At 37.3% G+C, this 19,347-nt stretch overlaps 1 protein-coding gene across 1 annotated transcript; it reads right to left on the reverse strand.

Moving 5' to 3' along the window:
* Positions 1-14,747: 14,747 nt before the first annotated feature.
* On the reverse strand, positions 14,748-15,855 carry LOC130810716 (repetitive proline-rich cell wall protein 1-like). The gene is made up of 2 exons (XM_057676851.1): positions 15,847-15,855; positions 14,748-15,386 (listed from the first exon to the last, which is right to left on the reverse strand). The coding sequence occupies exons 1-2, from the start codon at positions 15,853-15,855 to the stop codon at positions 14,748-14,750; spliced, it is 648 nt and encodes a 215-aa protein (XP_057532834.1).
* Positions 15,856-19,347: the final 3,492 nt, after the last annotated feature.

Raw genomic sequence — 19,347 nt, forward strand, 5'->3', positions numbered from 1 at the left:
ATCTCCTACCCGAAACAAGAGGAAACGCACTGTTGAGATCGATAGCACAGAAGCAGAGAATGATTCGTAGCTTCAACCTTCATGTCAAAACAAGACGTATTCAATTTGGAGACTTTGTACTCCGCAAAGTCGAGGCTACGGGAAAGATAGTGGAAAAAGGGAAGTTAGGAGCCAACTGGGACGGCCCTTTCAAAGTCACCCGCGTTATCAAACCAGGAACTTTCGAACTAGAAGACATGAAAGGAAAAAAACTACCTCGCCCATGGAATGGAGACCACTTGAAGAAATTCTTCATTTAACAAGATTTGCAAGGGGCAATCAGTAACTATCAGTCTTATCAGATTCACTCCGCGACATAGTTTCACCCCGCGACGTAGTTGCGTTGTCATTTGTATTCTGCTTTATCAGCCATCATCCCGCGGCATGCTCGCGTTGTCAATTGTAGCTTTAGTGATTATCAAATTCATCATTTATAACAAATCAGAAGTTTCACAAATCAGAAGTTTTATTTTCAGATTATCCGGCTCTTACGTTCACAAGTACTCGGCAAAATTCTATTGCAAATCTTATTAAAATCGGTAATATCCATAAGTCGGACCCCTTGAGAGGGGTCCCATAATCAAATTTATTCCAAGTCACCACAAACCGGTGACGCCCACAGATCAGACCCAAAGAAAAGGGTCGAAATACCAAAATTATTCAGAGAATCTCGCCCATCTGTAACATCGAAAAGTCGGACCCCTAAACTGGGGTTCAGAAATCAAAATTAATCCAAGTTAAAATAAATGTCCTGCTGGTCAGGTCAGCATCAGAAACATCCATAAGTCGGACCCTCTGAATGGGGTCCCAAGACCAAAAATCATTCAAGTATAATTTTCCTCGATGTCGCCTGCACGTGACATCAAAAAGTCGGACCCCTAGAATGGGGTCCAAGGGTTGAAATTATTTTAAGTGTAATTCTCCTTGGTGTCGCCTTTTCGTGACATCAACAAGTCGGACCCCTAGAATGGGGTCCAAGGGTTGAAATCATTCTAAGTGTTCTCCAGACGAAAAACATTCCTCGATCTTCCGTCAGGACAAATCACGGCTTAGAAATTTAAAAACTCAAAGTCGGACCCTCTGAATGGGGTCCCAAGACCAAAAATCATTCAAGTATAATTTTCCTCGATGTCGCCTGCACGTGACATCAAAAATTCGGACCCCTAGAATGGGGTCCAAGGGTTGAAATTATTCTAAGTGTAATTCTCCTTGGTGTCGCCTTTTCGTGACATCAACAAGTCGGACCCCTAGAATGGGGTCCAAGGGTTGAAATCATTCTAAGTGTTCTCCAGACGAAAAACATTCCTCGATCTTCCGTCAGGACAAGTCACGGCTTAGAAATTTAAAAACTCAAATAACTTCAAATACTCAAAATAACAAGTATATACATTGTTCTGGGAAACACGAAATAACTACAATATTCAAATTACATTGTTTGGAAAATATTCTAAATAATTACAAGTTCGGGATTACATAAATGAAGGTTATACGTCGTCAAGGAAGGCATCCACATCCCCTTCGAGACCTTGACCTGGCGGCGGAGGAGACCCGGCCATCCCCTCTTCAAGACTAGGGGTGAAGCTTACATAATCTTCAATATTAAACGGCTCCACCTTAATCTCGGACAGCTCCTTGGATAAGCCCTGGAGGTTTCTACCTTCGTCAATGATCAAGTTCGACAAATCAAGGCATAAACTCTCCAGGCTGGAGAGCGCCATGTTTTCCGGGACATCAGACGCCGGAGGAGAAGAAAGGGTCAAATGGTCTAAGTCGAGGCACAAGGCCTCCTTTTCAGCATCATCATCTATCTTCTCCGACCAGACCCTCTTCTCCTCCGCATCCCAAGTAGGATCGACCAGCACCGCCGACTCCCTCTCCAAAATTGGAGCTAGGTTGGACAAGGCTTCGTCCCCCTTTTGATTGGCAGTTTTTTGAAGGGTTTCGAAATCCATGCCCAACTCCGCGGCAGCCAGGCGATACTTCTCGTCACTAATCATTGAACCGGCGCCCATCATCTCCGCCGTCAGATCTCCCAGAAAACTTGACGCCTCCGGCTCATCCGAAGTCAGCCAGTTTCGAGCTATCCGGGCTTTCCTTCCCAAGCAAAGTTTATACACTTTAGCCGCGGATAGTACCATCTTGAAATTGGCGGAATCAGCCGCCACCTGCTGCATTAGACGCTGATTTTGATGAACCAGCTTGGAATGAATATCCATCAGGCGGCCGATCTCATGGCCGAGGGTCGCCGACTTGCTGGAAGCAGCATCCAAGTTCCCGACGGTCTCCTCCAGCTGCTTTCTCGCCTTTTCCCGCCATTGCTCAGTCTGGACCAAGCGTTCTTTCAGCTCAGAACACTTGGCCAATTTCTCCTTTAAGCCCGGCAAATCCTCCCGTAACTTCAACAGTTCTCCGTTCAGCTCTTCACAGCGGGAGGTAAGGGAGGCCAAGGTCTCTTGATCCGCGGCACTTTGGCGGCTAACATTGAGCTCAAAAGCCAACCTGATAAAGGCCTGCGAAGAAGCAATTTATAAGATCCAACAGATTGAAATAAAAACCATTTACCGTGGAGGAAAGAACGTTACCTCTGCCGCGGAAGCCTGCGCCCGACGCACTCTATCGCGGGGGGCATGGACTCTAGAAGGTCGACATCCACCTTGCTGACCAGGTTGGACGTCGCCCTGTTGAAACGAACGATCAGGCCCTTATGCCCCAACTCCGTGAAGGGCGTCTCATGTCGGAAGGGTGGAACTTCCCAACGACGGTACACCTCCGCAAATTGTGAATCCGGAGCCGCGGAAGACTCCCCTACTTTCTCCTTGCCCTTGTCAGAAATGGGCACAGAAGCAGCCTAGGGAGAGGACGCTTCTTCTACAGATGGCCTCATCCGGAGAGGCACCGCCGTATGAATGGTGTCTCCGGAGGCCCTCTTAGCCGTGCTCTCCCCGTGGGAAGAAGAGTCACTCTTCCTCTTCCTCTCCTTCCCACTCCTTTTCTTCGCATCCCTCGTCTGAGGGATCGCCCTCTTAGACTCATCGGGAATATGAATTCTTTTCCTCTCCTCGAGGAGACGGAGAGCCTCCTGCTGGCTGGGCACATCATCAAGGCCCTTCTCTACAGTGGCCGAATCCTATGAAAAGAGAAATTTAGAAAAAGCCAAGTTAAATAATTAGAAAGTTAAGAGAAAAGTCGTACCTTAGGCGGAAGAGGGAGAGGCTTTTCCGCGGCCCTTTGATTAGCTCCTTAAGCAAATCGCATGACGCTTAATTTCTTCATCAGGTCCGGATTCTTTGCTCTTAAATTTTCCTTGGCTACCCCTGAAAAATCAAGAGTTAGAAATAAGTAAAATACTATAAAAAGGGAGAAAGGAATCCGACGGCTCTTACTCCGATCGATAGCTAAGCTAATGCCGAATGCCGAGAGGAGGTTCTCATTCTCCAACTCGGGACGACCTGGTATCCAGTTGAGTTGGACGTTCATAGGTTTCCTCCCCAACTGAACGTCCATCTTCGCGTATTCTATGATCACCGCGTCGTCAAAGGAACATTGCGGGATCCCATTATTGAAACCCGATAGGTTGGGTTTGATGTCGAAGGATGTGTTGATGTTCCATCCCCTTGAGTTGTACAAATAGGCAAACATGGTTCTATATCCCTTCTGGTTGTCAGGGAGGTTGTGGACTATCTTCAGTCCACGACGATGGGTAAAGGTTATCCAACCACAGCCATGTAATTGGGAATTACATAACCGGGCTCTAAATATATACCTAAATGCTGTGAGCGTCGGTGGCATGGCCAAAACTTTACAAAGAATCAAAAATGCCACCATACAACCCCAAGCGTTGGGGTATAACTCGGGCAAAGAAAGGTTCAAAAAATCCAGCACCTCTTGGAAAAAAGGGTGGAGAGGAAATCTAAGTCCTAATTCGAATGAAGGAAAATGTACGGCTATACAGTGTGGAGGGGGAAATCTAACAGTATCATGATTCCCCGGTGTAATAATGTTGATGTCTTCTTTTAGACCCCACTTCTGAGAGATGGCTTCTCGTCGACTTTCCAAATCCCTTTTGGTTTGTAAATCTATGAAGTAATTAAGGGGCCCGCCGTTTGGAATGTAAAATGGAGGAGGGACCGGCGCCGCGCTTTCCCTTCCTGATGACTCGGTTGATACTTCAACGTTTTCCATATCTACATACAATAACCCTTCCAGGTCAGGATTTATTCGCGGCAAGTAATTCGGGAAGAAAGCAATGCTCACTTCCCAAGGAGCAGTTTTCATTTTCTCCGGCGTATACACAGGGGAGACAGACGACTCATCCCCGGCCTTTATTGATTCACAATGAGGGGTTATTCTCACCAAACTACTATCGTCCGAATCATTCATTAGCAACCCCTCTTTATTAAAGCGTCTACATACTACCAAGGGAATTTTCGTCGGGTTAGCAATGTTAATGTCCAAGCTAGCTAATGTATCATGAGTAGCCGCGACATCCATATTAATAATATTCGTAAAATAGTAGGCGAAACTTGTAAAGAATAATGGACAATTTCATAAAACTAATTCAAAACCTTTAAACATTCAAGAACATGAAGAACAGTTTGAAGAATAACTTGAAGAAATTTGAAAATCTGAGGAAAAGTTTGAATACCTTGAAGAGAATTTGAAGATTTGTCAGAAACTTGATGAAGATCTGTCAGAAACCTTGAAGATCTTCAAGAATTTGTCAGAAGTTTGAAGGAGGGATGAAGTTTGTCAGAGCGTCTCTCTCTACTTTCTCTTTCTAGCGATTTGAAGATTTGAGGGAGTTGATGAAGATTAGATGAGAGGAACTGTTCCAACCACCCTATTTATTGCAGCAATAAATGCCTTACTTGGGACTTGAACCCTCATTAAACAAAAAATGGAATCCCAAAACGAAAGCTGGGAAGTCGATAAGTCGGTCTCCCAGTTAGGGGAAGTCATCAAAGATCTTTTCTAAGTGTTTTAGCAATATCCGTGAGGTCTACTAGTCGGACCCTCAATAAAAGGGACATGTTGCAAAATCTTTCGAAGTGTCAGTCCTTAACTATAGATGGGAGGTCGAAAAGTCGGACCCCCAATGAGAGGTGAAACCTCATAAAATTCTCTAAGTAACCAGTTACCAAACTCTCATACAGTCGTCAGGTCCATAAGTCGGACCCCCAGGGAGAGGGAGAATATGAAAAATTATTCTAAGTCTTTTAACGCTTAAACGTGTCCAGGAAGTCAACAAGTCGGACCCTGAACTGCACCCCTAGAAACGAAAATTACTCAAGTATGAAAAATTGCACATTTAGCCGTCCGACTTATCGATAAGGCGGATGTTATGCCGCGTCACCTTCGCTCTAAACCGCCGCCTGAGTAAAGCATGAATGAAACAAGTGCAAAGGAAGTCCGTAGGATCGATAAGTCGGACTCACTGGTACATTCAGTCAATGGTGTAAAAATTCTAAGTACAAGTGAATTCCCATACTTCCTTACGATCAAAGACACGGGCCTTCGCACTGATTCCGGGTCATAGAAGAGCAAGGGGTATGTTCTTCCGTGAAGTCGACAAGTCGGACCCATAGATGGCCCTAGTCCAGGTGAAAATTTCAAAGTATAGCAGATCTCTTGTACGTCCGTGCGATTGAAGACACGGAATATGGTGCTCATTCCGTATCATGGAAGAACAAGGGGCTTGCCATGACTAGGTATTGGGAACATTCTTACTTTTCCGAAATGTCGAGTTTGACCGTATGGTCCATAAGTCGGACCCCCAGGTGGTCCTTATCATTTCCAAAATATTCCAAGTGTGAAATATTACCGTATGATCAAAAAGTCGGACCCTCTGGTACCCCTTACCATTTTTGAAAAATTCTAAGTATGGGAGAATTTTCATGATGAACGTGTGAATTGAAGACGCGGACTCTTAGTTCGCGTCATGGTCAAGCCAAAGGCGCGGATGTTCTCCGAGAAATAATCATGCCCTTGTTAGTTTCCCGTAATTTCAGCTCAACAGAGAAGTATAGGGGATTTCCGTCGCATCAATGAAGCGGGAGCCAGGATCCGGACTCCAATTATCCTACAGCATGTTATAGGCCGCGGTTCTACGTACGAAATATGTCGGGATGTCAGGAAGATTTTGTGTTGGTCGCTAAGTCGATAAGTCGGACCCCCCTTTTGTGGGTCAAAACTTGAAAAATATTCTAAGTATGCAGCACGCTGTATGGGACGTCGTGGAATCAAGCCCTCGCATTTACGATTTTGCTGCTGCGGTATAATACGCCTGGGGTTACTCCGCGGCACGTTACAAGCCGCGGCTTTGTTCGTTTTTACACGATTATTTTGAAAAGGTCGTATCTTCTTCGTCACAACTCAGAACTTGACATATGAACAGTCGATTCAAAGCTTACAAGCTCAATTTTCACGAGCCATTAGAAGATTCGCCAGATTGGATATGTGTTCATCCGCATGGGGCTTTCGAATGTTCTCTACGATCGTGTTCCATCACTAAATCAACTCCGACGAGCACGTGTTTTTCCGCATAAAGGAAGATGTTTTCGGTTGTTGGGGCTCTCCCCTCACATCATCCTTCATACGTGGGGCTAAATGTCATGGTACTGTTTATTCAATTAATTTATTTATTTAATAATTAGCATCATATTACTAAAATACCCTTTGACCTTTTCAGTTGACCTTGACTTTCGGTCAATGAGCTTTTTTCGGAATTACCATTTTCCTTGAATGGCCCATGGGCCAGTTACCTCTAAAAAACCCTAACTCCCCACTTTCCCACAATGTATGGCTCTCCTTGTTTCAAGATGAATAACTGTCCATTCTTCCTATGACCAGTCCACCTCCCATTACTCCCACTACTCCCATGATAGTTCACTTCTTCTCAGATACAACTTCCCTTCCTCACTATTATAAATAGGGGCTACCATCAAGGAGGGAGGAGGATCAAAAAAAGATAGCTTTCCTAGTATCCTTGCTTACATTACTTCCTTAGCCTACCCAAACACTAACACTAGCAATCTCAATCCCAACATTTCCTCTTGCATTCATTCTACAATCGTTCATTCATTAATTTCCGATTTACGTTCTGACTTGAGCGTCGGAGGGGTTTTCCGGGAGATCACCCCCGGACAAGGCTAACGTGTTGTGTCTCAGGAATTCAGGTTGCATCCTCCTACGAATCGCTGCTCCCGATAACACTTCCACTTGTGGTATCTTAAGTGTCTTCCACTTCCTCGTTTCATCACCGAAACAAGGTATATGATTGGGTTTTCAAAAGTCTAATTTAATAAATAATAGATTAGTCATGAAACTTAGTTGTAGTTGACAAATGTAAATATTAGTACATTAATTAAACAATATAAAATAAATAATTTTAAAAATTACAACATCGAATATTTGATTTTGCAAATATCGAGATCTGGTTTAAAATCGTATATCCGTTCTGAATTATTATATTGGATATTTTTTCACGCCCCTGTACGGACCGATACCATCAAAGTGTCTGTCGCGACATACTCAGATTAGTTTTGTATTGAAGTGTAAATCCTTCTTTTTTACGTTTAATTTAGCCGCACTTTGTTTCTCATAAATTATAATATCAACATTATAATTAATTTTTATACATTTATGACAATATTATAATTAGTACAATGAGATTGAGCTAACTAAGGATGACTAATTAATTAATGATCATCTGGTTGAAATATTTATCGACAAGCGTTAGTTTCCTTTATGTGCATAATAAGAATGTATCAATTCATGGATGAACCTAAAACCATATAGAAATTATAATTATGATAATGATCCTTACCATTCTAATACCATAGAAATTGTTGTTTATCTTAGTAAGAGTATGGTTGTTATCTGATTTATAAATAAAAAAAGTTGCAATACGTTAAATATATATTTATTCATAAGAAAAAGTCGCACTCATTTTTTAGCCATAAGAAAAATCAACATAATAATGTTTATGAATGACAAAACTCGATCTAATATTAGCGAACAAATAGAAATCTAACACGTTAACATTATTGAGACAAAACATATAGCATGATAAGTATAACGCCGTTTGTTCATTATCCTTTAATGTTATCCAATCTAAATTTGTTGGATTCACCATTGTTTACATTTGGGCAATATAATAAGGGAAAATATTTATCTCATGATTAAATTAGTAGTCGGACGTAACTTTGGCTTCAACGGAAGGCTTGTACTCAGTAGATGAACTATAAGCTGGGGAATAGTCAACGGGAGATGATGAATAATTTGGTGATGATGTGTAGACTGATTTTTCATAGGAATATGGTGAAGGAGTATAAACTGGATTTTTATATATTGTTGACGAAGAGTAGTATGTGGATTCATAGGAAGGGAATAGAGAGTAATATGGAGACTTGAAAATAGGGATGGAGAATATGTTGGTGATGGGGTGTATATTGGTTTTTCATAGTTAGATGGAATGTAAGATGGTGAAGGAGTGTACAACGATTTCTTGTAAATAGGAGATGGTAAGTAGTAAGGTGACTCATAAGAAGTGGATGAGGTGTAATAAGGAGATTTGTACACCGGAAATCGTGAATATGTTGGTGATGGGGTGTACATAGGCTTTTGGTAGTAAGATGGTGAGACAACCGACGATGGAGTGTAAACTTATTTCTTGTATACAGGTGACGGGGAGTAGTAAGGTGACCTATATGAAGGGGATGGAGAATAATAGAGAGACTTGTTAACAAGGGATGGTGAATATGTAAGGGAAGGAGTATACACATTCTTTTTGTTAAGTTGATGATGGAGTGTAGGCTGGCGATAGAGTTGAACAGTTATAAAAACGTCTTCAAAAAAAAATTATTATTATTTTAATAGTAGCGAGTTTGTCATTTTAAAAGTAAAATTTTAGTACGATTTTTAGATATCAATTTTATTATTTTTGGGGACAAAATAAACTATACGACGAAAAATACGGGTATATTAACCACCTCATATTTGATGATATTAGCAGGAAGTTGAGTCACCTTACATTTTATGACTCATCAAGGCTATACCCTTTTTATTATTAATCTTACACCCATACTCATCTTCTTCTTCTTATCATTTTAAAGTAAGTTTCTAGAAAAAAAAAATAGAATCTCATCATATTAGAAATCCCCAATAGCTAGGGTTTGAAGAAATTCAATCTAATCTTCTTGAATAATCTGATTTCTTGAACAAGTGGAAGCTAATTGGGATTGTTTTGGAAATTAGAGAATTTTGGGATTGAAGAAATCAAGTAAAACCTCATCTTCATCCTTTTGGTAATAGTGAGTACATATTCATCTTCCTCCTTTTATGTGTATGTTGATTTAAAGGTTAATAGAACCATTAATTTGACATTTATATGTATAATTGTTAGGTTCTTTTGGTAGAAGCTCTTTTTGGTTGGATTAGTGAAGTAGATTTTTGATTTTGGGTGGATTACAAAGTGTTGAAAAGAATTTGCTCAAAGGTAACTCACAAACTAATCTATTTAAGCATAAATTGAATGTTTAAAATTAGTTTAAGTTCTTAAATGGTTGTTGATTCATGTTCAAAGTTGAGAGTAAAGTTCTAAATATTAGAGCAAGTTTCTTTCCAAATCTGTTTGGCTATTTTTTAGATAGTTAGAGTCATTTCTGGGTTCTGATTCCTTCATGAGATTTGTAGAGCTCTAATTACGGTCGTGTGGGCACTTGAATCACCCCAAAATGAGTTCGTATGAGAGAGTTATGTCCAAAATACTAACAGACTGTCGTGAAAATCAACAACAAGCTTTCTGTTTTGCCATTTTCGGGGCTATTTTGATTGTTTCTGGGTTTTAGTTTCTTTATAAGAATTGTAGAACTCTGATTCATGGCCGTGTAGCCACTTGAATAACCTCTATACGAGTTCGTATGAGGAAGTTATGACCAAAATACTAACAGGCTGTCCTGATATGGTACTGATACGGGATTCTTAAAGTGGGATTAGAAGCTATGAAACAAATTGGGTATTCTTTTAATTAAATGTTTAAGGTTATTTATTGGGTATTTGAGATCAATTTAGGGTTATTATTCTTTCTTTATTGATTGGTATTGTTGAGTTGTGGTTCTTATTTAATTAATATGGATGTTTGGTTCAAGTATAAATTTGGGAACATAAGTACCAATTGGGTATTGATTAGTTGATATTATTTGGATATGATATAAGTTGGATATTGAATTTAAGATTTTTGTAAATTTAGTTAAACTCCATTGATAGTAACTCAAGCTTTTACATGTTGATGGTTGATGATGAATTGATTGGTATTTTAATTATTGATTGTTATTCATGGCATAGAAAGGTAACCTACAAGCAAACTACTGTCTTTTAAATTTAATTTAATTATTTCAAAGTTCAAGTTATGTTTTATAAGGTGTGGTATTACTGCTATTGATATTTAAGCAAAATCGTATATTTTTTTTGGTGTTCAAAATTTTGAATTTCGACTTTGTTTGACTTTGCTTCTAGTCCTTGATCAAATTATGTTTTGAATGTTCATATATTTAATAATATGAGCTTTTAAATATTTTTCTATGAAAATGAGTTATGATTATTGATTTTAAAGAAAATCAAGTGATTTATTGATTCCTTTTATATTAAAATGTCCGACATTGAAAAATGTCCGTTTTTGGGAATTGACAACGGATATTTTTATCCGGATTATTGTGAAATCCTACAGCTTGATAATAGGTAATGGTTATTTGGATTGGTCTCGAGCCCTCGATCTCGTTTCATTCTTGCAAGAGCGGTATTTTCGGCGATGACGATCACTTGTGTTTTCAAGATTTAGATCAAGCCTACTTCCTGTCGGTCCATACATATTCCCACATAAGTGTTATTATATTATTCATTTAATATGGGTTTTGATAAATACGTTTGGTATATAAAGTTTTGCTTGTTTTGCAATGAAATCATATGTTTCATTTGTCGCATTGTTTACTATTGACTTATAAAGTAATAGCCGTATTTTGATTTTGCTATTAACTTTCAAAGTTATAGCCGTGTTTTGATTCGTTATGAACTAAAGGTACTTAACTGTATTTATGATGATACCAAACGGTCTTTTAAAAGAGTTCGAATTTGGATAAAATATTGTTTATAAATAGTTACCAATTAAGCAAGGAATTTAATTGAAGATGTCTGTTAATGACTTATATATAAATGTAATAGTTTGTCGGATTACTCAACAATTTAATTGTTGACAGTCTTTGATGGGGCCTATCCCTTACGGGGGATAGATCCATTTTTAGGTTAGCTCTGCTGTGGAGAGAATGCCTACATCATGTATTATGTGTTACGGGCGAGGCGAGGACTTCTTTTTGAAATACATTTTGTAAATTAGATATTTGTTAATTAAATTGTAATAATTTTGTAATATGTTGTAAATAGTATTTACTTATTTAGATAAAAAGTTTTAAATAACTCTGATATTAGTTTGCTGTGATCATCGAATCACAGGTCGGATTCAGTCCAGACCACTATAAGTCTTCCGCTGTGTTTTGGACAGTATTATTATACTATTTACGTTTGTTTGGGCTGTTTTAAGAGTATATACTGGTTTCTTGTAAATAGGTGACGGGGAGTAATATGGAGCTTTATATGAAGAAAAGGAGGGGTAGTAGGGAGACTTGTAAGTAGGGGTGGTGAATATGTTGTTGAATAAGTGTAAACATTCCTGTCATAGTAAGAAGTCGTGGAAGTATATGCTGGTGATTGAGTGTAAACTTTTTTCTTATAGGCAGTTGTTGGAGAAGAGTATAAGGATTCATAAGATGGGTGTGAGAATGGAGACATGTAAACAGGTGATGGAAAGTAATAAGGTGACTTGTAAATTGGTGATGGAGAGTAATACGGAGTGTTATAAACTGGGGATAGGGAGTAGTAAGGAATCTTGTAGATAGGAGATGAAGAGTAGTATGGAGATTTATACATTTTTGATGGTGAGTAATATGGACTTCTGTATACTGGAGTTGAGAGTATTATGGAGTCTTGTAGCTTGATGAAAGAGTGTAGTATGGAGAATTATTTATCGGAGACGAAGAGTAGTATGGAGATTCATAAATTGAGGATGGGAGTAATATGGAGACATATACATGGAAGAAGGTAAATCGCTAGGAGATTTGTATACGGATGATGGAAAGTAGTATGGTGACTTATAAACTGGTGATGGAAAGTTGTTAACGAGATACACTTTGATGACGGAGTGTATATGTAATCAAGGATCTCATAGACCGGAGTTGGAGGGTAAGATGTGGTCTTATAATTAGGAGATTGAGAGTAGTATTGGGTTTTATTGGTAGGTGATGGAGAATAGTAAGGAAATTTTTATACTTCAGATGGAAAGTAGTATGGAGTTTTGTAAACTTGATACGGAGAGTAGTATAGTGTCGTGTATTCTAAGGAAGCATATGAAAGTGGAGTGCTATGGATAGGTGATGGAGAATATTTCGGAGTGTTGTAGACTAAAGAAGGTGAGTAATATGGAATGTTGTACACCGAAGTTTGTTAGCTACATTTTATCTTTATTTTTACCCCTATAAGTGGCTTATTTAGCGTGAGGAAACTACATATTATCGCATTAATTTATTGAATTTTACGCTTGTTTTGTTGCTTTGGTATTTTATTTCATTTCAGGATCTAATCATCTACACCAAGAACAAACTAGCCCTTTTGGTTGCATACATTGCTCACCTAAACACCGAGGGCTCAAAGAAGTGAAACATCATGAGCCAAACCTCAAGAACAAGCCAAAATAGATCCACTCAACCAAAATAGGCTCGAGCCAAGGTGGCTCGAGCAGCGTTGCACGAGTTAGAAGCTGAGATTTACACATCTGATGCTGGCTCGACCAGTCGAGCAAGTTGGCTCAAGTCGAGGGAAATGCATTCAAATTCCCAGAAGCTTCTGATCAACAGCATGATTTAATTCAGGAGCACAGAACATCCGCTCGACTGGTCGAGCACAATGGCTCGGGTCGAGCGGAGCTGAATTTTACATTCTGTCCAGTTTTTGAAGTTCTGATGTTAAACCTGAAGGTGGCTCGACTGGTCGAGCGGGATTCACTCGGGTTTAGCGAAATGGGCGGCAGAAACATGTGCGATCTTTTTAAAGCATCATTCGAGGTCCAATTATATTTGTTGCTTCTAATTGCTGTTGCCAAGACTGCCAGCCACCCTACCCTATCCACTAGGGTTGGCACCCCCCTCCCCCCTTCCTACAACCTAGGGGTGGTGGAGCAATCATGAAACCACCACCCCCCCCACTTTTTTTTGAAGCCTATAAATAGAGAAGAGGAAGAGGGTGCTATAGTCTGAGTTTTTCACCTTTCATCTTGAGTAATGTTTATGTATTCTTCATAGCTTTGCTTTCATTTCAATTAAGAATTAGTATTAGCATAATTTCTCTTTCAATTCAATATAGTATTTTCACTTTCCAAATACTTCATCCTTTATTGTAATGTTTTGCAACTTGAAATTCTTCAACCATTGATGTACTATTATTGAAGCTTTTGGAAGGTATTACTTTGAATTATCAATTCATCTTGTTCATCCTTAGATTGAGCTCAAAAGAGTAACTTTTATCCTTGCTTATATTATTTTCAATTCATGTCACTTAGTTCCCTTTATTGTTTGCTTTAGTTTCATATATTCATGCTTGTAGTTCTTCAACTTATATTGCTTTCATCTCTTTAGGATACTCTACCTTAATTTATTCATCTATGATTCTTGACTTGTTGCATTCTACAATTTCAATATAAGTATGAGTGAGTAGTTTGTTTTGGCTTAGGCTAGGCATTATCACCAAGAATGTAGTTTGAATTGCTCTCTTTACCTTTGGTTTGGTTGTTTTGTTTATGATTTAAGATGGATTTTGCTATCATGTTGTAGTGTCGTTGAATTGAGGGTGAGAGTCGATTTTTAACGATAATCTATGCTTAAAAGTTAAGACATCCCCATGAGAATAGTAGATGCTTCGATTGGAAATGTTGAATGTGTACTTCATGTCTTAAATTATGCTTAGCTCCAAGAGAATAGGTAGTTGAGTATGGTTAGAAAGCTTTTGTTGCTTGAGAGAGAACATTAGTACTTATGATACGTTCTTCCCCATAACAAAATATCCATGACCTTAGGTTAATGTTTAGTAAACACTACTTTGGTGATAAAGCCTAGCCTATGCCTCTTAGTTTATTGATCATTTTATCCTTGCTTTTTGTGCATTGTATCCTTATTTACTTTTATGATTTGTTTTCATTAAGTATTTTTTTTAATTGCTTGTTTTAATTATATCTATCTCCAAACATCATATTATACGTTTTCGAACACACTAATCAATCGAGAAACTATTAACTTAACCTCCACTCCTGGTGGATTCTACCCATACTTACCGACGTACTACGCTACGCCGTGCACTTGCGGTATTACTATTGAAGGACATAAAGTCTCAATCAAAGTTTATGGATAATATGAAGACTTGTAAATTGGAGATGAAGAGTAGTATGCAGGCTTATGAACAAGAGATGGAGAATAAATTGGAGATTGCGAGTAGTATGTAGTTTTATTAAAGGGTGATGGAGAGTAATTTGGTGATTTGTATTCAAAAGATAGAGAATAGTATAGTGACTTATATACAGGTGATGCAGAGTAAATAGATGGAGAGTAAACTTATGCCTTGTTAATAGGAGATAGAGAATAAATTGGTGTCTTGTAACTAAAAGTGTATGTATTTGTCAGTAACTTAGAAGATGGTGAGTTTTCCGGTGATTTGTATAATGGAGATGGAAAATAGTATGAAATTTTTTTCATAGATGACGGTGAGTAGTAAGGAGTTTTGTAATTATAAGATGGAAAATATGTTGGTGACTTGTATTCAGAGGAAGACGAGTATTCAGGTGATATGTACACTGGAGAAGGAGAATAGTATAAGAATTTGTAAACAGGAGACGGGTTGTAATTAGAAGTCTTGTAATCAGAAGAGGGAGAGTATTTTGGTGACTCAAATTCAGAGGATGGTGAATTTATTGGTGATTTGTATATTGCAAAAGGAGAATAGTATTGAGAATTTTTCATAGGTGAGAGAGAGTAGTAAGGAGTTTTGTAATCTAAAGATGGAGAATATGTTGGTGACTTGTCTTTGACGGAGGGTGAGTATTCAGGTGATTTGTAGATAGGAGAAGGAGAATAGTTTGGAGATTTGTAAACAGGAGATGGTGAGTATTTGGAAGTCTTGTAAACTGAAGGTCGTGAGTTGATGCGTGCAAGTGGTGATTGATCCAAGAACCCAATTAATCCCTCCAAGAACAGCTTCAAGATTGATCATTTTGGGTATTTGTGACTTTTACCAAAACTTAACGGAAATTAAACGTTTTTTCTTCCATAATGTTACTGTAGTTAATTTTTCAAGAGTTGAGTGTTATTTTGTAGAAAAAAATTTAAAAATTGCTACCACTCGCCTTTTGACATAGTTGGTGCTTAACATATAGAATATCCCTTTTTATAAAATAGAAAATATTTATTTCCATTGATATTAATCAAGATACTCTTCATAATAAAAATAAAGTCGTCATTCTATCCTCATAAATATATGTTTTCAATGACATATTTACAATTAATGTATATAGATATATATCATGCTCGGCTAACAAGGCCTTATGGAATTGCACGTGTTTTTTTTTTTGTTATACTCATCAACTGTATATATCTTCATACAAAAAACTTTGTGCATTGCACGTGTTTTTTTTATCTTTTTTTTTTTGAGTAAAACCTGTAGCATTTAGATTAAATCAAGCTCCACTAAAGCCAAAAAGGCTAGAAGGAAAAGGGTCCATACAAATCTTTTCTTGGGTAGAACCCGTATCCCATCGTGCAATCATGTGGGCTACGGTATTTCCCCTTCTACGAACAAAGCTATAAGTAAAATTATCAAAGTCTAAGCTCATATTAAAAACATAATCATAAAGAGCATGAATAGGAGCAGTCCCCCTTTCCTTCTTTGCAATGGCATTCATAACAGACAGCGATTCTCCTTTCAAATGAACATTGTCCACTTCGTATCTTTTTGCCAATTCCGACCCATAGCACTCTGCAGCAAGTTTAGTAGCTTCCACTCCCTAGTTTGCTGAGAATCTACGTGTGCCTACCTTTTCAATTCCTAGCAACCACCCCTACCCCTTGCTGAAGTCCCGTACCAATATGAGCATCACAATTGATTTTAATCCATCCTTCATCGGGAACACACCAATTTTGTGGAAAGGAAAGGTAGGAGTTCGATGACCAAACACCTTAGCTGCATAAAATAGGTAGTCCTTTATCATCTTAACATAAGCCGTGGAAAGTTGTATAAGATTACACTGAGATCCCTCCATCACCTCTTTGTTCCTCACAAACCAGCACGCCCACAACGAGGCATATACAGTTTCGACACCATCTGTGAAAGAGTGAGACAAGAGCCATGAGAAGCAGTTAGCAAAGGAGTCACATGGAGCTGCTTGTAAGATGTTATAGTCAAAAAGAGCATGGCAAATAGACTCAAGGCCTTCATTACATCTTGAGCATGTAGAAGAGGAACACATATGTCTATAGCAGCGCACCTCATTATCTAGAAGTGAGTTCTTGCAAGCTCTCCAAAGAAAGTGGCTCAATTTAGGGGGTCCATTTAAATTCCAAATTTCCTTCCATAAACTATTACTTCCCATCAAATCCACATTCGGAACTCTTTGAGAAGCTCCCAACTAGGGCTGCACACGGTCCGGTCTGGTCTGGTTTGATAGAAAAACCAGACCAAACCAAAATTTTCGGTCTAGAAATTTTTCAGACCAGACCAGACCATTCTAGAACGGTCTGGTCTGGTCTGGTCTACGGTTTTTTTAAATTTTTTGTATTTTTTTAATTAAGAATCTAAGATAAACGATAATCTGTAAACGGTCTTAGACATATACGCAGTCTTGGGACAGTTTACTACAAAACCAAATAATATTCAGCATGAACTGAAAGTTAGCTACAGAAGCAACAATAGCTAAACCAACAAAAGTTGAGCACTTAAAATTGTAAAACTATCCTTCGTTGCAGAAGTTAGGATCACAAATTTGCCTAAACTAAAAGGCATGTCAGTTCTTTTACTCCTTCCAAACTATTTGTAGCGCCATTGTCATATGTACTTCACCATAGTTGCATAAATGGGCTGAAAGATTTTTAGTTCTTTGGTTCGTACAATAATGAACTCTATTATAACGACTCAATAAATCTTGTGCGCTTTTTATGAAGTTGTAAATGAAATTTGCTACTAATGTTATAATAGTAACATTTAAAATTTTACTATTATAACAGTAACATTTACTATTATAATAGAAAACCCAATCATAATGTTATAATAGTAACATTTAAAATTTTAAATAAAATGGAAATTACGGGTTCCGGTCTACGTTTTACGGTTTTCACCAGACCGGAATTTATTACGGTTTTTCGGTCCGATCTGGTCTGAAAATTTTAAAACTGGGACCGGACCGGAAACCGTTTTTTTTAATTTAAAAAAACCGGACCAGACCATTTAGACAGTAGACCAGACCAAATATTTAAATTACGATTTGGTTTACGATTTAGACCAAACTCTATTCAGCCCTACTCCCAACATACCTAACTAATATGCTGATTTAACTGAGTAGAAGTCATTTTTGTTGTAACCCCAGAACACCTTATCCACACCACTATTTCAAACCAAGGGAATAGCAAGGATCCCTTCCACTGTTGCACTGTCAAAAAGGGCCCTCTATTTCTCCATATTCCATTTCCAACTATCTACGCTTATCAGTTCACCCACTTTAAGATCAATTGCAACATCATTCAGAAGTCTCGGAGTAGCAAGCTTTCTTTCAATCATCAACCATTTGTCACTGATTGCATTAATGGACCATCATGTGCCTACCCTACTGCCCATATCCTCTAATCAATTACACGTGTTTTTATACTAGTTGGATTGTAATTATGAAATCAAAAACCTAATACCAAAGTTTATTTTCTTATTGGTGATGGACAAAGGATAAAGATAATTTAATATTGACTGATATAAAAAAGAGATTAAGCATTTTTTTTTAATATTAATTGACACACACAAATAAAAACAAGAAAAATTTAATTGCGTAGAATATTACCTATGATATTTTTTTCGTACTTACTTATTAAATTTAAATCCCTTCCTTTCTATTTTTACACTCATTTTATCCAAACTCTTGACTTATATCTTTATTAACCTCTTTTTAAAAAATCTTAAATTATTATGTTATTTTTTAAAACAAAAAAGCAATAAAAGTATGTCTTTTGATCTCCAAATATTTGTCCTTTTATGATCACAATTAGTATATTCTCTAAATGGAAGAAAATAAAAAATGAAATAACGAAATTAATTAAGAGTGAGAGTTGATAGTTTTATTTTCATGTGGGCCTTTTATTTTCAACTTACTAATAATTTATTATAAAGTTTTGTATGAGACGGTCTCACCGTAAGATATACCTTATATTTGAGTTTAATAGTATAATAATAGAAACTTTTAGCCTATGAGCTTCCTGTTTTGAGGTATTTTCACTATGAGACAGTTTCATACAAGACGGGCTGATAATTTATTTGTTTGTTTTCGTGGTGATTGACTTTTTATAGAAGTATAAATGTTATACCCCGTTAATTTACGATTAAGTTTCTTTACAGTTATATGAGTATGTTATATGATAATATTTATGCCCTGTGACCAATTGATATTGAATAAGTGTGGAATAAATTATATATATGTTGAATATAGTTATTAATATATAATAAATGACAACGTGAAAGGTCGTATATAATTAAAATTTATATCATTAATAATTGTCCACAATTGTTAGTTTTTAATAGCATAAAATAATAATAATAATAATAATAATAATAATAATAATAATAATAATAATAATAATAAACGCTTAAATTAAAAAAAAAAAGGATTATAATGATTGAGAATAGTAATAGACTACATCTTAACCGTGTAACATATATAGTCTTAACTTGAGATAATAAAATCTATATCTATAATCTATCTATAACTATTATTAAAACAAAATTTCAATTTTATTTATTAACTGAGTATTATTTGACAGATTAGATATTTTGAGATGGTTAAAGCATAATATAACTATAATGTAAAATTAATTTCTCAAAATTTCAATTTTTTAGTTTATACAAATAAGTCAAAAATTTTTAAAAAGCCGTAAATCGCATGGACACTATCTAGTGAATTTAATA

Source organism: Amaranthus tricolor, chromosome 4 (genome assembly GCF_026212465.1).
Source record: "Amaranthus tricolor cultivar Red isolate AtriRed21 chromosome 4, ASM2621246v1, whole genome shotgun sequence".
NCBI lineage: Eukaryota > Viridiplantae > Streptophyta > Magnoliopsida > Caryophyllales > Amaranthaceae > Amaranthus > Amaranthus tricolor.